The following is an 18,766-nucleotide window of genomic DNA, read 5'->3' on the forward strand; positions in this document are numbered from 1 at the left end:
CGTGCCCAGCGGCTGCCTGCCCTCGAGAAGTACAAGTACACAGTGGTGTACAATTGGTACAGGATGGACTGTGTGGAATTTCGAGGGCAGTTCATGTGCCAGTCAACCTTGTAATTTGTACATTGAACTAGATTAAGCAGGCCACTAATTATTGGCGCGTCTTGATGAATTTGTCCCATTCCACTGGAAAGGCGTCGCTTGCCATGGTGACGGTCGCCCTATCCGTGAGTACTTCGTACTCTTCTTGATGTTCACAACTCTGGAGTGTGATTTTCGAGGTCTGTTGGTGTACAAAGTTCAGAGTCAAACAAACTCGGCCGCAAGAAAGGCAGTGTTCAAGACATCTCACTAATAGCAGCTCGGCCGATTTGCCTAGAATATCGACTCGGCAAACATGGGATACCCCTCTCGTGACCAAAGTCCAAGTGAAAGTAAAATTACCCGTGATATGGGAGGCATTCTCAGCATCAAAAAAAGCTCAGATCCTCGTTTGGAAGGATGAGGGGTGTCGCACGGGAGGCGCGGGCTGCTTGGAATATGAGATCGTTCTAAGAAGTACACTAATATCAAGCATCTGGCTCATTCCAGCTGCGTTAATACGCAAGTACTTAGTTCACCAATGTCTTTACCACCAGAAGCACGACGCATCGTGTATCAGTTGTACGCGACGATGATCTCCTGCTTGTCGTATCTCATCGACTCCCTTCTTTGTTCCCTTATAACCGCACTTCTAGGCTTCACGCACAACGACTGCCAGTCCTAATCTCAAGATGCTGTCCGCATAGGGACTAGGTCAAATTGATTTTGGAACAAGGGCGTAGGACCCAGGGCGAGGAATCCTCGCGGTGGATGTCAGTCTGCAGCATGAACATGGACGAATTGGCTTGGCGACGGTGCTGCTTGATCACTCCTGCGCTCCTCAGCGCTCATGCAGCAGGGAGGGATTCAAGTCTTGGTATTAATGGTCCTCACAGAAACAGCGCAAGGCCCCCCAAACCCGACCGAATGTTTCAATACGTCGAAGCACTTATAATTGTCTAACCAAGCCATTCATGTTGTCCTTGCCCATCCCAGCCAGTAAGGCGGAGCCATGAGGAGCGGGTGGTCCTTGAATTTAGCCCCCCTTTTCCCTCCAACTGCAGAGTTTATCGATAAAATCCTACGGTGCTACCCAAAACCACCGCTTTGCTTAAGACTGCCTCCTTCGTAATGGTCGCCTAGTTCGAACGAATTGTCCAAGGGCCTGTCACGCTTACCCCGGAATGGGATGGGCAACCAGCGAGCAAAATTCGGGGTCTCGAAAAAGCCGCGTCCCCCTTGCCCATTATCGACAAATTTGGCTTTCCATCCAAGAAGATGGAGATGGAAACAAGTCCTTGTACCCTCGGATCGTGAGGCAAAAAGAGGAGACCGAAAACTTTTTACGACGGTGGACAAGTGAAAGCATATTATTTGATGGCGGTGAATCGCCGAGGTTCTTGCCTCCTTGGATGGCATCTCCGAACTCGAACTTCTTGATATCCGAGTCTCAGCGGAACAAGTTGAGATCGCCGTTTGTTCGTTCACTCATCTGTCCCGATCAGTGCTAGGGCGTGGAGGGTACAAACTACAAACCACCGCTGAGGGCAGGTATGATGGATCATCTGCTAACAGCACGGCATCGAAGTATCGCCTCCACATTTCAACATCAGACATGGAATCGGATGCCAGCATACGAAGCAATAACGCACTTCGTAGGCCCCCAGGATACGACAGTGCGTGTGCTTCGAAACTTGGCACATTCCTTCCGGAACACAAAAAAGGCGGTAGCCTCGATGATTGATCCACGACATTACGCACCCACTTCATTGAGCACCTCGTAGCGAAAGTGAGGGAGGGGTCGCAAATGGGAAAACCGGAAACATTGAACCCAAGAATTAATGGCGCCCACCCCTCGTCACCTCACCACACATGCAAGCGGTAGTGTAGTGTACTCCGGACATAATCAACCTGAGCTATTCTGGGAAAGGGAAAGACGCCAGGCCTTATTCGGAGGAACGAACAAACTTGGGAGACGAATTGCTACGCTGCGACCCTTCAGTTCTCACACCACTACGATGGCTGGAAAGTCTTACGCATCATGCCCCCTTTAAAGAAAAGAAAAAAAAAATCATAATCCCGGTGGACCATCGGATAGGTCGTGGGTTTCTGTCGCTTTGCCTCCTGATCTAAACTGAAATATTGCCAATAACCCCTGCGCCGTGATTGGACCACGCATGGATAACTCGGCGTCGAAATGAGATCAGCAGGAGGGAACTGTCGGCGCCGATGCGCAGCCAAAAGTCGTGGTGATTAGCCTGTGCTGACGTTGAGGCTGGATCACACTGGCGACACTGGCGAGGTGCTCTGCAACGCAGGACCAGCACAGTCCAATCCAAGAGTTTTAGTGTAGAAGTACGAGTCGTTTGTCGTACAAGTCTGCCCATGGGTACAAAGTACATCGAGGTTCCTTCCACATTAATGACGGAACATGCACTCCAGTGCATCCTTCAACCGAAATATTTCCGCTTAATACAGAATCAAAATTTATGCTCATTGCAGAGAATCGATTCAAAATACGTTGTGCAAGTCGGCATGCCCTCCTTGCTAGACTCCGAAGTATCAAGGAGAGCGCTAACTTCGTCTCTCTAAAATATGATTATGCTTTTCTCCCATTTCCGAATCATCCTTTTCCATCGATGCAAGCTAACGGAACCCCGTTATCCTCTGACTTCGAGTTCAGTTCGAAAGTGGGGCGCATTCCTACAACATTGAATTTCTGATCCCAGCAAAGCATGGACGGAAGTAACATGGCCGAATGGCGTTGATCTTGAGAAAAAGAGAAGGGAAAAAGGGCGTTCGAAGCCTCGGTCTCTTTGTCGAACGGGAGTTGCAGGAAATCCCGGGGCTACAAGGTTCACACAGTGTCGATTCTCACATATCTTGACGGAGTACAACAGCCATTTTTTGATGCTACTTTTGGACCAGGTGTCGGTGCGAACCAAGCTGCCTCAAAAAGCCTCTTTTTGCAAGTGCACTGCAAAGTCTGTTGTTGCCTTTGCTGGGGGGTTGTCATCAATGCTTGGTTCACCCTCCACAAAGGCTTACTCTTACCTCCAGCCCCCGGGCGACAGGCGCTGCAGAAACGAGATGTGCATCGATTATATCTATTTTTGAACTGCAAACTTCGAGCCGCTCGCTCGCCAACCGCCTCTCGACCTGGTCATGGACAATGGCCCGAGAATCCTGCTGACTTTTGTTCCTCCGTGAGCATGTCCAATCCCAAGACAAGGGGGCCGGGGACGCGTTACTCCGTACTCGGTCGAGCAAAAGAAACAACGTGACGCTCCGAGGGGGCAACGATCTCGCCTCCCCCTTTGCATTGGGCCCTTGCATCGGCGAGTCGACGAAGTTACCGGAAATGTGGACGAAAATGGTTTCTCCAGCCAGACTGTTTTCCGTTTCGTTGAAGGCGACCCAAGGAGGCAAGGACCAAGGCGGGCGGGGCACAACGAGAAGTTTCGGCGGCAGCACGTTCAACATGACTGTTTTGTTATGGGATTTTATGGCATGTCACTGTGTCGGTTGATGTTCCATGGGACCATAGTTTCTGCACAGTATCAAATGATCCGAACCTTCTCAATGCTTTGCTGTCAGGCATGACCAATATGGTTCCATGCTCCTACAGTACGATCAAACATTGACTGGATTCCTTGTCGAAAAAGCGTCGACGACTGACGGAGCCTTTCCTCTGTTCGGGCGATATCCTTCTTGCTAGCCAACGTGGGCGTGTGGATACTATTGGCGCTAGTGGACAGTTGATGTTGAAGTCCCAGGAAGCAACGCAAGATGTAGTGTACTTCGTAAACTTTTCTTCTTCCCTGACGACGATGCGATGAGAAAGAAATTTCCAAGCTTTCGTGTTTCGTTGGCCGGCAACGAATCAACCGAGGATTCCTGGACGCCTTTTTTTTTCTGCTCCGGTGGGTGAGATAGTATTCCAATGTCCCTCATATACTCATTTACCGCCTTTTTTTTCACCCCCCCTTTTTAACTTCGTAGGGCGGTCCCCTGGTCCGGATCCAGGCCTCGTTTCTTGTGTTTCCAAGACTTTGATGTGCGTCCCAGAAGAGCAACAGGACCGAATTTGCAAATGTGCAGGCTGTGGCTGCTGGTGTGATTGGGGGGGTGCATCCCCCAAGCACTAATTCAGATGCACTTAGTTTCGGAGGGAGAGATCAAGAATAGTTTTACCTTAGGGAGATGATTAGCACCATTTTATCGCACCAAAAAAATGTTCAAGATTTGAAGTGCATTGATCGTTGATGTCATCCATCCTCACGACCCTTTCGCTCCCCGCGTTTATCCTCAGCATGGCCCTTCATAGTAGATTACAAGGAGACGTGCTTCGTGGGCTAGGCCAGGCCAAGCCAGACCCACGACCGTCAGCCTGCCACACTTCATTCTGAGGGCCCCCCTGTCTGGTAAAGCTTGGGCTGGCCTGGTGGGACGATACCTGGAACTGAGGTGTGTGGTCCATTTCTCATGTTCCTTCTTCGATTTGATTCAGGCGGCATTCCATCGGACCCCTTGCCTTCCCTCGATATGCAAAAAGATATTGGAAGACAGTCTCCTTAGTCCCTGCCCAGCGATGCAGGAGGGGGGTGGTATGAGATTGGCGCCATTTCACAAGAAGGAAAATGGAACCCCGCCCACACCGGTCCGCACTATCAATGGGTCTATTCTTTTTTTTTCTCGTGTTGTCCATGTCCCATATTGGCCTAGAACATCCGGATTGCGATCTTCGCACTTCTTTTTGACGCTTCGTACTATCCGGACGGAGTAAACTACATAGGGAGGTGGGAGAGAAAAGGGACTTTCCAGGATGGTCGCTCAACGAAAGATTGCGGGAGGGAGGAGAAAAGAGGGGGAGGAGGGGCAGGATCAGATTAGTTTCCCCCAGTCATCCATCTCGAACCACTCCCCCCAATTCAACAAGCCGTGCTTTTTTTTTCATGTCAACTCCAGGGAGATCACATTCAGAGTTACTGAATGCAGTGTACGAATCGAGATGGATTCTTTTGAAATACCGACCCTGCCGAAGCCCCAATGCCGAGAGACAAGGCGGCTCTCTTGCCTCCCTCTAATCGCCCCCGCCCCCCTCCAAGTCAAGTCCGCCAAAATGGGCTTCGTCGAGAGGAAAGAGATGGAGAAAGAGAGAGCGTGCGTGTGTGTGTGCGCGCGCGTACGAGTAAACATAGTAAACATCATCGAGTTTCCCGAAGGAATACATATGTTCCAGAGCATGAACCGCGTGCGCACACTTGTGGCCCAACATGTCTGTCCCTTTTACCCCCAGTGAGTGATAACCGGACAGCGGGTGATGATTCAATAGGCGCCTGAGCCGGATCGCCCGTTTTGGGGGGGGGGGGGGGGCTGATTGACATCAAGGGCGTACATGCATCTGTCTTACCGACCTCCTACCATCCTGCGTCGTAAGTTGGCAGACCTTCCTCTTCGGCGATAACCAACATGAAAGAAGTGGAAAGTGGAAATAGCGTACGCCTCGAGACTATTAGTGATAGATTTACTTTTAGTATTTCGTACACTACGGTCCTGCCGGGGCTGAGTTTCCATCTCTAGGCCGGGCACCCGAAGCGTAAACCGCAAGGAACTCGGACCAATATGGACAGACATCGGCTCTTCCTGGTACCGGGTGCTGGAGGAGGGGGGAAATGGAGCCTTGTTCAGTTCTTTTAATGTGATATTGGCGTTGGTCCGGCTCCTCCTCTCTTTTTTTTTTATAATGCCGCCCCCAAAGTCACATCCTCCTCGCCGACGTATCAATATCGTTAGTATCCCTACTGTTGACATCTGATCCGGGGACCCGATGCTTCCATGAAGGAAAACGGCGGTACTACCAAGCAGCCATCGCCATCGCCATTAGTACGCATACTACGAAGTAGCCAGTTAGGCATTCGCCGCTCCGGACAAGACACTAATGCTTTGCATGTGGACTGCGCCTAGGTAACATCGAAAGAGGGAAAAAGGACCCATGGAGACGGGTCGAGTAGTTCAGGGCGTAATCGTAATAATACGCAACTTTTGATTTTTGATTTTGATGGTTGCTGGTTTGCTGGTTTGCTGTTGGATATTTCGTACGGAAGTACGAAAGTATATGCCGTATAGTGCTTGCATGGCACGTTATGTATGGAAGTATCGACGAGTTTCTCTTGCTGCGAGGACCCAACGGAACGGATCTTCCACCCAATGACGTCCCCGGGGGCTCAAGTTTGAGGTCTTGGAGGTGACACCAACCTTCGTAGCGTGATTCGTGTGATCCGTCATCCGCACCGCACCTGCCGCAGGAAAACAGCCAAGGCTGACCAAAACGGCAGGTTCGGTCTGGATATGTGATTTACGAAGTCATTCTCTCATGAAGAACTTCGGGAATACAGTCTTGAAACTCACAATTCAAGGAGAAAAGGAACAAGGAGACTTTTCCCCCCTCTTCTCTCCTTTTTTTGGCCCCTCTATGGCCCCAATGGGGCGGTTTTTTTTTTGCTCGGCGATTTGAAGAGAATGCCCGATGAAAGGTGAGGTTGCAATCGACGTTCCGGAGATGCTTACATCACCGACTGCAGGGAGACAGGAGCGGATGTACTAAACTAGGTAGCTAGTGCACGATGAAGTACGGAGTAGTATCAATGCTGGCGGTCGACTAGGAGGAGCTAGATCAAACATTGAGTGTTGGTCCGAGAGTGAACGCGCCATTACTTGGTAGTGGTTTTACTACATTGATAGTGTCGAGAGCAGAGACTCCACTTCGGATTCTCCTGGTGCTCTGCCGCGCTGTGAATTGATTGACCGGTCGGGTTGAGGGATTGTTAGTGCATGCGATGATGCGAAGATGGCACGGTACTTCGTACATCATCGCCAGAAAAGCCAGAAAATACCCATTATACTACAGCCCAAGAGGGCGCCACTTACTGCGAAGCACAGAGTACTTACGCATCAGTGGTGGCTCTTGATCCTTTGGTGTGGGGGTCAGTGTCATCGCTTGGAGGGCCCGCGGACAGCCATTTCGCCGCATGCGAGCCAGTTTAGGCATCGAGTTTCGTCCCTTTCGTCCTTAGAGTGGACGACTACATCGACATCGTATCAATGTCATACTTTCACACCTCGGATCCTCCGAATGCGGTCCTCAAGGAAGGGAGTGGATTGATCGAACAAGGAAGAGGAAAAAAATACATAAGCCCATGACGTGGAAATGCAAACAAGGATGGGACGCAGAGTCGCCTCCGGTGAGAGGCAGGTTGTTGGTTGAAACTGAAATTTCGAGGACAGGCAGGAAAGCTGCTCTGAAGCACGACTTCGCACAGCCAATCAAACCCAGGTCGAGATCTTCCCACATTCTGATACCGGTATGAGCCACTCACTGGTGACGAAAAGGGCCTGCCCTTGGGCCGCTGGAGGCTATTGGTAGGATGGGGTCTCTTTTTTTTCGATTCTTGAACAATGCCTCCCTGACCAAGGCTCATCTTTCATGATCGCATGCGCAGACGAAGCATGTTTAACGCTGCGGTTTCACGGGGCTCAGACTACCATGTATGACCTTGTTCATCGCTCGGTTCGATATTGACGATGGATATTACAAGTATATCTCTCTCCGTGCCAGAGGCGAACCCAATGTTGTAACGTCACACCCTTGGACCACTCCCAGCACTTCTTTTTTCTCAAGGTAGGATGGTGGGATCCAAGGACTTTCTGGGTTGGTGGGATTTCGATGTGGAATTATGCAGCACTCCAGCCTTGTGGTGAACGCGCACTTGCCAGAGGATCAATGCAGGAATACCTCTGTATGAGTCCATCCATTGGGCACACATAAAACCGCTTCCAGGTCTGTCCAATGTTCCGCCAAGTGTACTTCGTTGCGGTTTCTTGGCTCCAGGTCTCGCTTCTCATCCAGACTCCCAGAGTCTTTCTTCTAGCCTTTACGCGACTGCGCACAATTGTAATTCCCGTGTTAATTACTTTTTTGCCTCACCTGCCCTTTTCTCTCGTAGTGCAATAACACGGGAGTAGCTCCGTCGCAGGAGTATTATTCATGAGATTTGCAGGACCAAGGTGCAGGGGATGCAGAGTTCCTAGTCGAAAAGCAGACGGATCTGCAAGCAAATTCCAGATTACACCTCCTCTTACGAAGTAGATACTTCGTAAACACAGCCGTTCAAACGGCCTTGGAAAAAGTTGCTTAAATTTTTGTTCGAAATTCCATACCGGAGGTGTGGTGTCTCAGAGCCCGAAAGCTGAAGGGACCAGGGCAGGCCAGCCCGTTCCAATGCACCCTTCTCCTCTTCTCTCTGATGATAGTGGAGAATCCCCTAGTCATAATCCTAGTTCGATGGGGACCCCTTTGTTGGGATATCGAGGAGGGATTCTACGAAACGAGGGTCGACGTCAGAACTCCATTTGCCTCCGCCAGGAAGGGTTGAAAGCAGCGGGGGACATCCCTCCTCCCATTTGCCATCGCAATGTCATTTAACTTTTTGTCGATGTTCGGTCCGTGTGGCTCGGGCTGTTAAAGTGTTTTAAACCAGGGTCGCAACGTGCTGAACCAAGATTCTTGAAGTTCCCGTTTCCTTGATTAACTGGCACTAACTTGATACAGTCGCTGTGGGAAACGATTCGACCAGGCCTGACCAAGCCCCGACCACGCCAAATAGTTTCCCTTCTTGTCGGAAGAACGCAAACCGTCTCCTTGAGACGCCGGCTGGGGGGCGACTCAATAATGGGGGCCCATACTCCCAGACTTGCGGAAAATGGACGACCGGCCAAGGACGGTGGAGGAGCAAACCCTCCTCCTCATCCCTGGAAAATGAAACAAACCGTGTAAAATGATTTACGCTTGCCTTTAAAGCCCGCGCGATCAAAAAGGGGGGGTCGGGTGCACAAAAGGGTGTGTGTGAACTGTGAAAGGGGGAAACGGCAAACCAACAATTTGTCTCTCTGACGTCGGTTTCTATTAGTGGACCGGACCGAACTGAGGTCGTTTCTTGGCCAGTCCATCGTTTCTCATGAATGGACCACAAAGATCCGTCTTCAAAGTCGATTTCCACGAACCCCGGGCTCACCAGACCAAAGACGCCGTTGTTGGAAAACAAGACAGCTTATAACATGATAAGAGAGTGTACGTGCGTGCGTACGTGCTGGTGTGTGGAAAAGCAGGTAACCGGGAATCATCAGAGAATACTAGCGAGGTGCATGAAAGTGGTCATCCCATCTTTGGGGGACATCACCTCTGTCAGTCAATATCGACCACACCCATATCGCACTATTTGCCTCAAATTTGGAGCAAGTGATTTGATGTACGCCGGTGGCGGTTGCACAATCTTGCCTGTTCGGCAATCAAAAAAAAGACGTTGTATCATGGCGTAGTCCGCTCATCCTTGAATGATAACGAGATGCAGAATGACCTCTACATGACGATCATCTATCTACTACCCATCGCTTGATTGCTGTGAAATGCGCCTACTGGTCATACGTATTTTTTTCGTCCTGCCGAAGCCCGCCCACTCTTCTCCATTTTACATTAAATCTACTCCGTTTACGCATACATCGTCAGATCCTATCTTCGGGGTCGTAACCATTCGGAGCATCTCTTCCTCCACGACCATCCGCGGGCCAAGCTCCATTATCCACCTCAACCACTCTTCTCTTCGATCTGTGTGCTCCGGGACAGGAAGGGGAGCCGACGGCAGAATAATCCGTATTTAATGCAACATCGCATATTGCGAGCGGCGTGTAACCCTTAACCCTTCGCGAGCCGTCTCTGTTTCTAGATCATTTCCTCATCATACACCCCCCACCTTGCCTGAAAGCAGCGTTTCTAGGCCATCAGAAGCCGGGTTCCCTTAACTCAACCAATCCGTATGAAGTAGAGAAAAATCAGGGCGTCACTGTTCACTGTTCGGCATTGACGACGGGCCTACGCGTGTCTTGACAGAGTGGTCGACAAACTTCCCTCGCTGTGATGACCATTACCCCCGCTCTTCTGGAGCCAATTCTGTCTCCTCTCCCTCGTAGAACTCGGACAACCTGGCCCAGTCTCTTGGCTCACTCGTAGCCTAAGGACGGGAAATCCATAGACAGAGACTAGACACAGGCACGAATGTCATAAACGCCGCTTCGGTCTGCTCCTCCAACCAGCCCTCAAAGGACTCCCCTCTCGGATCATGCCATCGTAGGACGGAGTGTAGACAGCCATCATCGTTACCACTCGTGTCACGATCGTAGAAGCACTTCGCCAAATCCAGAACAGGGACCCTCGCAACGCGATCGTCCGTCGAGTGCAGGATATGGCAACATCCGTTCGTTCTCCTTCAAAGCAAACAGGAAGAGATCGGGCAAACGCCTCAACATCTGCCCATCTCCCCACGTGCTTACCAACTACCTAGCCGTTAGTCGACCCCGATGGTTGGGTCACCATGAGTGCTTCGAGAGAGACCGTCCGAAAAAGTGATTTGTCATGGGAACGCTGGGAAACGGTCGGGATCATCGACGATTTATGGTCCTCTATAGATAAGTAACACATGAAGTTTCGATTGAGGTATTCAGCCCCGGCATCTTCAGGAACAGGGGCATACGCAATTCAGTGGTCCACCCGTACTACAGACGGACATTGACGTGTAGGACGGGGTGCATCACGATGTCCGAAAAGGAGTCCACGTTCCAGAAGTACTAGTCGTCGTCGGTCAAGACCCTAACCTGAGATTTCGAGGCGGAGAGGCAGCGTAACTGGAAATCCTCCGGAATCCTCCGTAAATCAGAGCGTCTTCCTCCAAGAAAAACGGGCCCATGAACTGTCGCCGTCGACATCGCGGAAAAAGACATGAAAATGCAGTTTCCGCCGCGTGCCCAACTGAGTTGGCTACCCTTCGTCACTGGAGTGAGAAATCGGTTTGCTGCACAAAAAGTAAACCGGCCTTGTTCATCATGAAATTCGCCTCATGAGAAGTTATTGCTGAAAGCCATTGATAGTCCGGGAATAAAGACCTCGCCCAGGGGCCGTGAGAATCGATCCGCAACGGTGATTCGGGGTGAGTTGAGGCAAATTGGAGACCTGCATACATGGGGACATCCGGACGGCTGCATTTCCCCAACCAACGCCATGAACAGGTCGATTCTAGAGCTGGAAGAAATTGTTTGCCCCTAGGGTCATCTGCACACACGCCTCCCGTTCTCTCAACTTCAGATCTAAAGATCAAGCGAGACCGATAGCAACAGACAATTGAGACAACTCAGGTCGTTTCACAGCAGCTCACAGTCGTCGAGGCGGGGAATGTCAGAGAGGTAACCGAGTCCACAAAACAGGGAGTAGCTGAGGTTGTGGCTATCGAAGATGTATATAAGCTCGACGATGACTACATTAAAAAGACTGAACTTGCTTCTTCGGATTGTTCGCGTCTCTGCAGCGTATTTGGTAGCGGCGCAAGAAGTCCGAGATCAGGATTTAAAACATAAGGTAGAAAGTAGTAATAAGCTGCGAAATATCGAATAAAGTTGATATTGTAGCAGAGCCAATATCTAGATCAAAGCAATATGCGAGAAAGCATTGAATTTGGTAGAGGAGCCGGTGCTTGTTTCACCGAACACTTGTTTTGATCGTCTCACCTTGACACAAGTTGGCAAAACAAGGGATGGATGCGGCTTGGGCTGGGTGGAAGTGGCAGTGACATGGAAATCAGATTCGGAGTAATACAAAGTACAAAGGTACATCGCGTTTTTTTTGCTCATCTAAATTAACCACGTGACTCTCCGAGCAAATACTGGCTGACATTCGAAAAGGGAAGGAATCAATGACCTGTGTTGCTACAAAGGTACTTCGTACAGTTTACTTCGTATGTTGCTGGGCAATTTCCGTCCGCAGCAGCCAATACGAGGCGGCAAAGCAACTGGAACGAGCGTCCTGGGACACATCCCCAAACTCGGATGTTCCGCTTTTTTTTCCCCCTTCCTCCAGCAACGCCCTGCTGGCCCCATCCTTCCCAATCTTGAACTCAGCCGCCTGTCGCTCGCTTCTCGTTCAGCAGGGTTTCCTCGGAACAGCCCCAACCCTTTTGAACATCGTCACTCGTTTTGCAACAAACCCCTCCATACGGTAAACAATTCGGATCAATCTCTTTCAATCCTAGGGAATTATCGCACGAACGAGCGAAATACAGAGTCTTTGCACCTTGAGCCCTGTCGAGACACGATCGATCGATCGAACAACTCGGCCCCCTTTCCTCTTCGACCAGCCGTCCCCGTCTTTTCAGTCTTCCTCTTCGTGTCAGCCGCCGATCGAATTTTCCCTCGCTGGGCCACCATTTGCTTCGACTTTGCAGCCGCTGCATTTCTCTCGTAATTCTTGCTTCGCGATAATTTGTCTTTAGAGTGCCTTCGTTCCTTAATCGTTCAACCGATTACCGCGAGATATTCTATCCCCTTGCCCCTCGCCCCCTGGCGGGACGTAGTTGTCCGAAAAAGAACGCGAAATTGGGGGGTTCGAACGGACTCTTTTTGTCTCTCGACATCGACATCGTGATCCCCCCAACTCATTAATACCCAGAGTCCAAAATGGGTGGGTTCGGCGACTTTACAGATCTCTGCCGTACGGCGCCGATGCCACTATGCGCCTCGATTGGGCCGATAACGTCAGTCTCGAGTAACGTGGGTATCGAGCCTAACTGCTATGCCCGCAATATCGAATTGGCGAACACGATGATTTTCGAGGGTGCTGCGAGCGCCATGCACATTGTTGCTCTGATCATGACGGTGATAATGGTGCTCCATGTTCGAGGCAAATTCACCGCTGTTGGTAGGTTCACCATGCCTTGGTTCGAAATGGAACTCGACGAAGAGGTGTGTCGAGATGTCGGATTCTAACACCTGGACAGGCCGGAAGGAAATTACGACTTTCTTCTACCTCTACATGCTCCTCACCTTCATTTCTCTCTGTGTCGATGCTGGCGTTGTTCCTCAAGGCTCCGACGCGTATCCGTATTTTGTCGCGATCCAAAACGGTCTCTCGTCGGCCGTCGTAACATGTCTATTGGTGAACGGGTTCGTGGGCTTCCAACTGTATGAGGACGGCACGCCTCTCTCCGTCTGGCTTCTTCGGATCTGCTCTTTCGTCGGCTTCGTCATCAGCTTCCTCATTTCGATTGCTACCTTCAAGTCGTGGGCGGGTCTGTCGCCAACCAATACTATTGGGTTGTTCGTCGTTCTGTACCTGCTCAACGCGATCCAACTCTTCGTCTACGTCGCCATGCAGATCTTCCTCGTCGTCAGGACTCTTCAAGATCGCTGGCCGCTTGGTGACATTGCTTTTGGCCTGTTCTTCTTTGTTGTTGGCCAGGTCCTCATGTACGCTTTCAGCTCGAAGATTTGCGTTGCGGTTAGCCACTATGTTGACGGGCTTTTCTTCGCCACGACGTGCAACTTGTTGGCGGTCATGATGGTCTACAAGGTAAGGAGATTCCCGTCGCGATTGGGATGGCGGCCTAAAGCCCGAATGAAACGAAATTTTGCTAACGCCGCGATGACAGTACTGGGATTCTATCACCAAGGAAGACCTCGAGTTCTCTGTGGGAACCAGGATGAACAACTGGGAAGTGAAGGAGCTCCTCCCCGAAGACGAGCGCCGAGCTACAGTATACGCCGACGACCCGTATGGTCAATCCAGCGCCTACGACCACCCATACTCGCCCACGCCGACGGCCCAACGATTCTCTACAAAGTACTGAGAGGCAGGATGGCAACGAAGTACAGAATCCGTTTAGTTTAGTTTCTTCCATTACGCTTTAGTCCCCCATTTCCATTTTTCCATTACCCGTTTTACAAACACATTATAGACAACTCGAGAAGCGAGAGGTATCGAAGGGCTTGATATTCTCTCATGGGGTCATGTCTGGTGAAGGCGTTTTTAAATTTTCTCCTATGCTTTTATTTTTTTTTTTTTCTTGTTTATAACCCCGGCTACTCCTACTCGAAAGGTTGGATGCTTCGAAACCTAACTGTGTGGTTGGATCCCCCGGCAGTGATGTTGGATTGGCGAGTGGGTCCCGGATGGTTTTGGGGACGGAAGAAAGAGGAGGTAATATCATCAGGATGTGATCATGGAGAGGGGAGAAGATCGATGAATGCGAAGACGACTGGTAAATAGCGTCTATAGAGACTTTTTAATGACCACAAAGATAATGTTCGAATTTCTGAGTTCTAAACGGTGGGGGGTGTGCTATCGACTTGCAGACAGGTCGCGAGCTCTCCAGCTTCCTAAAATAGACGAGACCAGTTGATTGGGCGCATATCGAGGTCCTTGGCAGGATAGCTAAGTTGGTTGCTATCGTGCACTAATCAACGAGTCGGCTTCGATCAGGTGAAGCGCTGGCGATGATACCATGTGATAGACAGGCCAACTAAACTTAGAGAACGGAGGGATGAACCTCTTGGCGAGTGATAGTGTTTAGACTGCAGCCATTCTTTCCTGATTAAACTGTCTTCTATTCCCAATCGAGCCATTTCCATCTTCTGTCCGCCGGAAGCTGCTTCTGTCTTTACAGCCGAGCTTCTTCATTCGAGTAGGTGAAGACCAGAAAATCAGAAGACCAACAAAGGATTGTGCCTTCCAACTGTGACTTCCACTTGTACAGTACCTCGCTGTTGGTGTCGAGGTGTTGTCAGCGCCCCACTTTCTAACCTCACCCCAAGTTGCAGGAAAAGCGCAGTGTTCATTCAGTGTTGCTTCACTCTCAACCGCATCGCATCGTATCAGCGCAGCGAACGTTTAACCTTATCGGACACGTTTAGTTTCGTAGCCTCTCGCAATTATCCGACACTAGCCATTGCTGCCGTCGAAGCGTATCTAAACGCGGCTACGTCTCACCTTCAAAAGAGAAAGAGAGAGAGAGTCGCAGAGAGAGTTGCAGAGGGAGTCGCGTCACCTCTGCCTCGCTTCACAGAACCTATCGTTGATATCTCTCCAAGCGCAACCAACGAATTACCTACCCGGCGGTTGCACTTCCGGCTCTTCCACCACTGGCGTTCATGCAAGATTTGCCTTTTTCCACAAAGGTATGGTTCAAGCCTCACTGCACGAGTCCATTGATTGCCTCCCCCCACAGCGCCTTCGCTGGTCGTATTTTATCGCTTCAGCTCTGGCCAATCGCTTGGCTGCCTAAATCTAACCAATCATTTGCAGCCTCTCTTTCCATCAAGCAATCAATCAGTCAATCGCCGTTCCATTCCGGCGAAGATTCCCCCGTATCCCGGGGTCATTCTACGGCAGTTAATCTTAGATCTCGGATATCACGGGGGAGGGATTGAGCGATTCTTTAGAGGTCTAGTCGCGTTACGGCACCGCCGCCCCTTTCGAAGTCACGAATCCGCGCGTTTGTGAATGAGCGCCTTTGACCAATCGCAGCCCATTCTTGTCCCAGCATCACCAGACAACGTCGCAAGGCTCTGACCCATGGGCCAACCACCGTTCTTGTGTCTCGACGGATAAGCCCGCGCAAGTTTAATCCTGTCGTCGCCATACTAATTAGAGGCCTGGGTCTTGTTTAATTTTCCCATCATCAACTCTTGCCTGCCGCTCAGGTTTTCCTCATATTGACCCAGGCCTACGTTCTGTCCCGATTCGGCCCGGGAACCAACAGCCGCCTCTAGTTGCTGCCAGCTTTCTAGATGCTGGCTGCTGCCTCCCTGGGACGACGAGAACCTCTGAGCCCTAAAGCTTTTACTTACCCCTCCATTTTCTCATTTACTTCCTACGTCTTTACATCTTCGTCTACAAAATCTGGACGCAAAAGAGTTTCTCCAGGACCCTTTTTTTTTTTCAAGAGGGGATTGAATCACCAAAAGGGAGGGAAAGGTAAAAGGGCGGGGACCGGCTATTGGTCTAGCATCTAGCCCTTTTGGTCCCGGTAGTACGCTATCCGATGCCTCATTCCACATCTACTTCCGCTACTACCACCGACGATTCAAGCATGAGTCCGAGGGCTGTCTCGCCGAGGGCGCGTGATGGTGAGAGGCGTGATTTCGAAGACCTGGAGGCGAGATTCTTTGATGACCTTAAAGTTAAGCAGAGTGAAGAGGATGACCGCTTAGAGTACGAGTACGAGGCGACAAAGGCCCAAATCTCCGTCAAGCTTGAGGAGGCGCTGCGGGAGAAGGCGGCGCTCGAGCGAAAGCTGGAGGCCGTCAACGCTCGTGTCGTGCTGCACAATGAGAGTCTTGAAAAGCTTACGGAAGACTACAAGGTCACGCTTGCAAAGTTGGCTACGAGCCGGAGGAAAGCCTACTATGATATGCAGGAGCATTTCAAGAATAATCGCGATGAGGGATCGCTGGATGTTGATCTGATAACGCAGCTCCGGAACCTCGGGCCCAAGATGGCCGTTGTGCCTGGAGAGGAGGACGAGCGAGTTGTTGTGGACGGCGATAACGATTTGACGGGCGCTTCTGTATATCATTCCGATGGGCGCCTCATCGGAAAAATCAAGAAAGTGCCCGTGGGGACACCCGTCGTCGACATCTTACTGGACCTCCCCATCAAGAGAGACGTTTCTATTCGAGCCGGACGCAAGTTCAATGCTGTAAACTTGGAACCCATTTATAACGAGCTCCACGGCACAAAGCCTTCCAAATGGGTCGCGTTCATGGTCCAAGCCGTCGGCGAGATCCAGACTCCTCCTTGCACCACCTGCGCCAAGTCGACTGGCCCGTTCGCCGAATGTATCAAAGTCCGTGGTGAGCTGTTTGGGAGGTGCGGGAACTGCGAATGGGCCAGGCAAGGCTGTCACCCGATCTTCGTGATTCCCGACAGCCAGGAGACGGCGGCAACGACAGACGTCGAAATGAAAGACGCACCTCCGCATTCGAGTATAACAGCCTCGACGAATAGCGACGTAGACGGCCGACAACCTTTGATATTGAAAAAGGCACCAGTTTCGTCTCAGAAGACAGAGACCGATGACAAACCATCAACCTCTCGCGAACCGCAACCCGTCCCTACTGGTCCTGCTGGCGCGCCCGAAACGACGGCATCATCCCATCGGCCGATTGCTCCAGCGCCGCCACGCTCAGAGCAGGCTGCCACCTTAGATGACAATGTCGAAGCCCGCGCGAAATCACCCGCGGGATCTGCGAACATCCCCGACATCGACCCTGCCGAGCGCGAGCTACTCGTCAACCCGCCTCTTGCCCTCCGTGACAACGGCATCGTGTATACCGAGCCCGAGCTCATGGCCGGCGTGCCCGTCGAGAAGATTGACCAGAACCATCCGTATTGGGATCCGGTGTGGAAAGATCCCGTTGCAAACGCGAAGACCGTGCTCGCTGGCTACAAGGAGAAGCACGAGGCCTGTCTGAGCGATGTCAGCGGGACTAAGTCCAATAACAAGTTCCTCCTCGGTCGGCAAGTTAAGCGTGGTTACACGATTCTAGAGTTTCTCGAAAACGGCTCGTTCAGTCCGTACCAATTCGTAGCGAAGAAGTGGATGACGCCCGGCATCATTACGTACGATACGCTCTTCCGGCTGGCGGCTACTCTTGAGGAGCTCGAGAAGTTCAAGATCAAGGTGACTCCCGCCGAGTGGATGAGGCAACGCTTCTATGAGATTATGCTCGCCGAGGGGGACCAGTTCAGCTTGACGAAGACGCTGAAGGATTTTTACCGTGATCCGAAGCTTCAGGCGCTGAGGGCTCTCTGCGGGTTTGGGAATATTGGAAGGCCGTCCGGGGCGAAGGCGGGCGAGGGTCCTCGCAGCAAGAGCCCCGGCTCGAGGCTTGACAGGCAGAGGCGGAGGGAAAGGGGTGGCGCTTCCGCCAATACATCGTCTGGCGGAACAAGCCGTCCATCGAAGCGTCCGAAAATTGCAGGTCCCCTGCATCAGCTGCAGGTAAAGCAACAACAGCAACAACAACTTGACGTCTTGGCCGAAGCAGCGCCAACCGCCGAGGGTGGGGAGGGAAAGGAACAAGACCAAAAAGAACAAAAGCAGCAAACAGCGACGGCACAAGACGAATTCGCCTACGAGGGCTTCACGGACACAGACTCTCTCTGCGGAGATTCGGTCGATAACGACGACTACAAAGTCCGGCAGGTGCGCACGCGACAGCACACGACCCCCCTCGAGGGTACGCAATACTGGCACTTCATCCAGGGCTACGAGGACCTAGGAACGTGGGAGCTGCACCTCCTGCAGAGGACGAACCCGCCCGACTGGGTGCGGTACGAGCCGCCGTTCAACTTTGGCGTGTTCCTCGACGAGATCATCGCCATCACGCATCACCCTGATAGCTTGAAGATCCACGTCAAGTTGACGGTTCCTGAGGGCGAGGAGGGCACGGAGGGGTATGTGAAGGGGGAGGTTATGACGTGGTTTAAGAGGGAGAGGACGAAGAGGCGGTTGTTGGCTTCATGTCGGGAGAAGGGGATTGCGATTTCAGTAGCCGAGAGGTGAGTTTTTGGGCGTCTTGCCTCTTTTTTTTTCTTTTTTTTTTTTGTTCCTTTTTTCTTAATTCTCCTTTGATGTGTTCTAACTGGAAGATGTATAGCGTGTCGAACCTTGAGAAAATGTGGGATGAGCTCGGCGAGCATTCCCAGCAGCTCACCGGACTTTGGGACGGTAACGGCGAGAACGAGTAAAAAAACGAGACAAGCGAGATCGAGAATGTAAGAGCGAGGTTTTGAAACGGACGGGAG

General features: G+C 51.3%; 2 protein-coding genes across 2 annotated transcripts; both read left to right on the forward strand.

The window, feature by feature from the left end:
• Positions 1-12,636: 12,636 nt before the first annotated feature.
• On the forward strand, positions 12,637-13,805 carry SAPIO_CDS2041 (Chitin synthase export chaperone; the record flags this gene model as incomplete). Its single annotated transcript, XM_016785174.1, has 3 exons — positions 12,637-12,877; positions 12,957-13,528; positions 13,608-13,805. 3 exons carry the CDS (start codon positions 12,637-12,639, stop codon positions 13,803-13,805), a joined length of 1,011 nt encoding a protein of 336 aa, XP_016645052.1.
• Positions 13,806-16,046: 2,241 nt separating this feature from the next.
• Positions 16,047-18,709, forward strand: SAPIO_CDS2042 (uncharacterized protein; the record flags this gene model as incomplete). Its single annotated transcript, XM_016785175.1, has 2 exons — positions 16,047-18,520; positions 18,619-18,709. 2 exons carry the CDS (start codon positions 16,047-16,049, stop codon positions 18,707-18,709), a joined length of 2,565 nt encoding a protein of 854 aa, XP_016645053.1.
• Positions 18,710-18,766: the final 57 nt, after the last annotated feature.

The sequence above is a fragment of the Scedosporium apiospermum genome (genome assembly GCF_000732125.1).
Source record: "Scedosporium apiospermum strain IHEM 14462 chromosome Unknown SEQ_SAPIO_0085, whole genome shotgun sequence".
NCBI classification, from domain to species: domain Eukaryota; kingdom Fungi; phylum Ascomycota; class Sordariomycetes; order Microascales; family Microascaceae; genus Scedosporium; species Scedosporium apiospermum.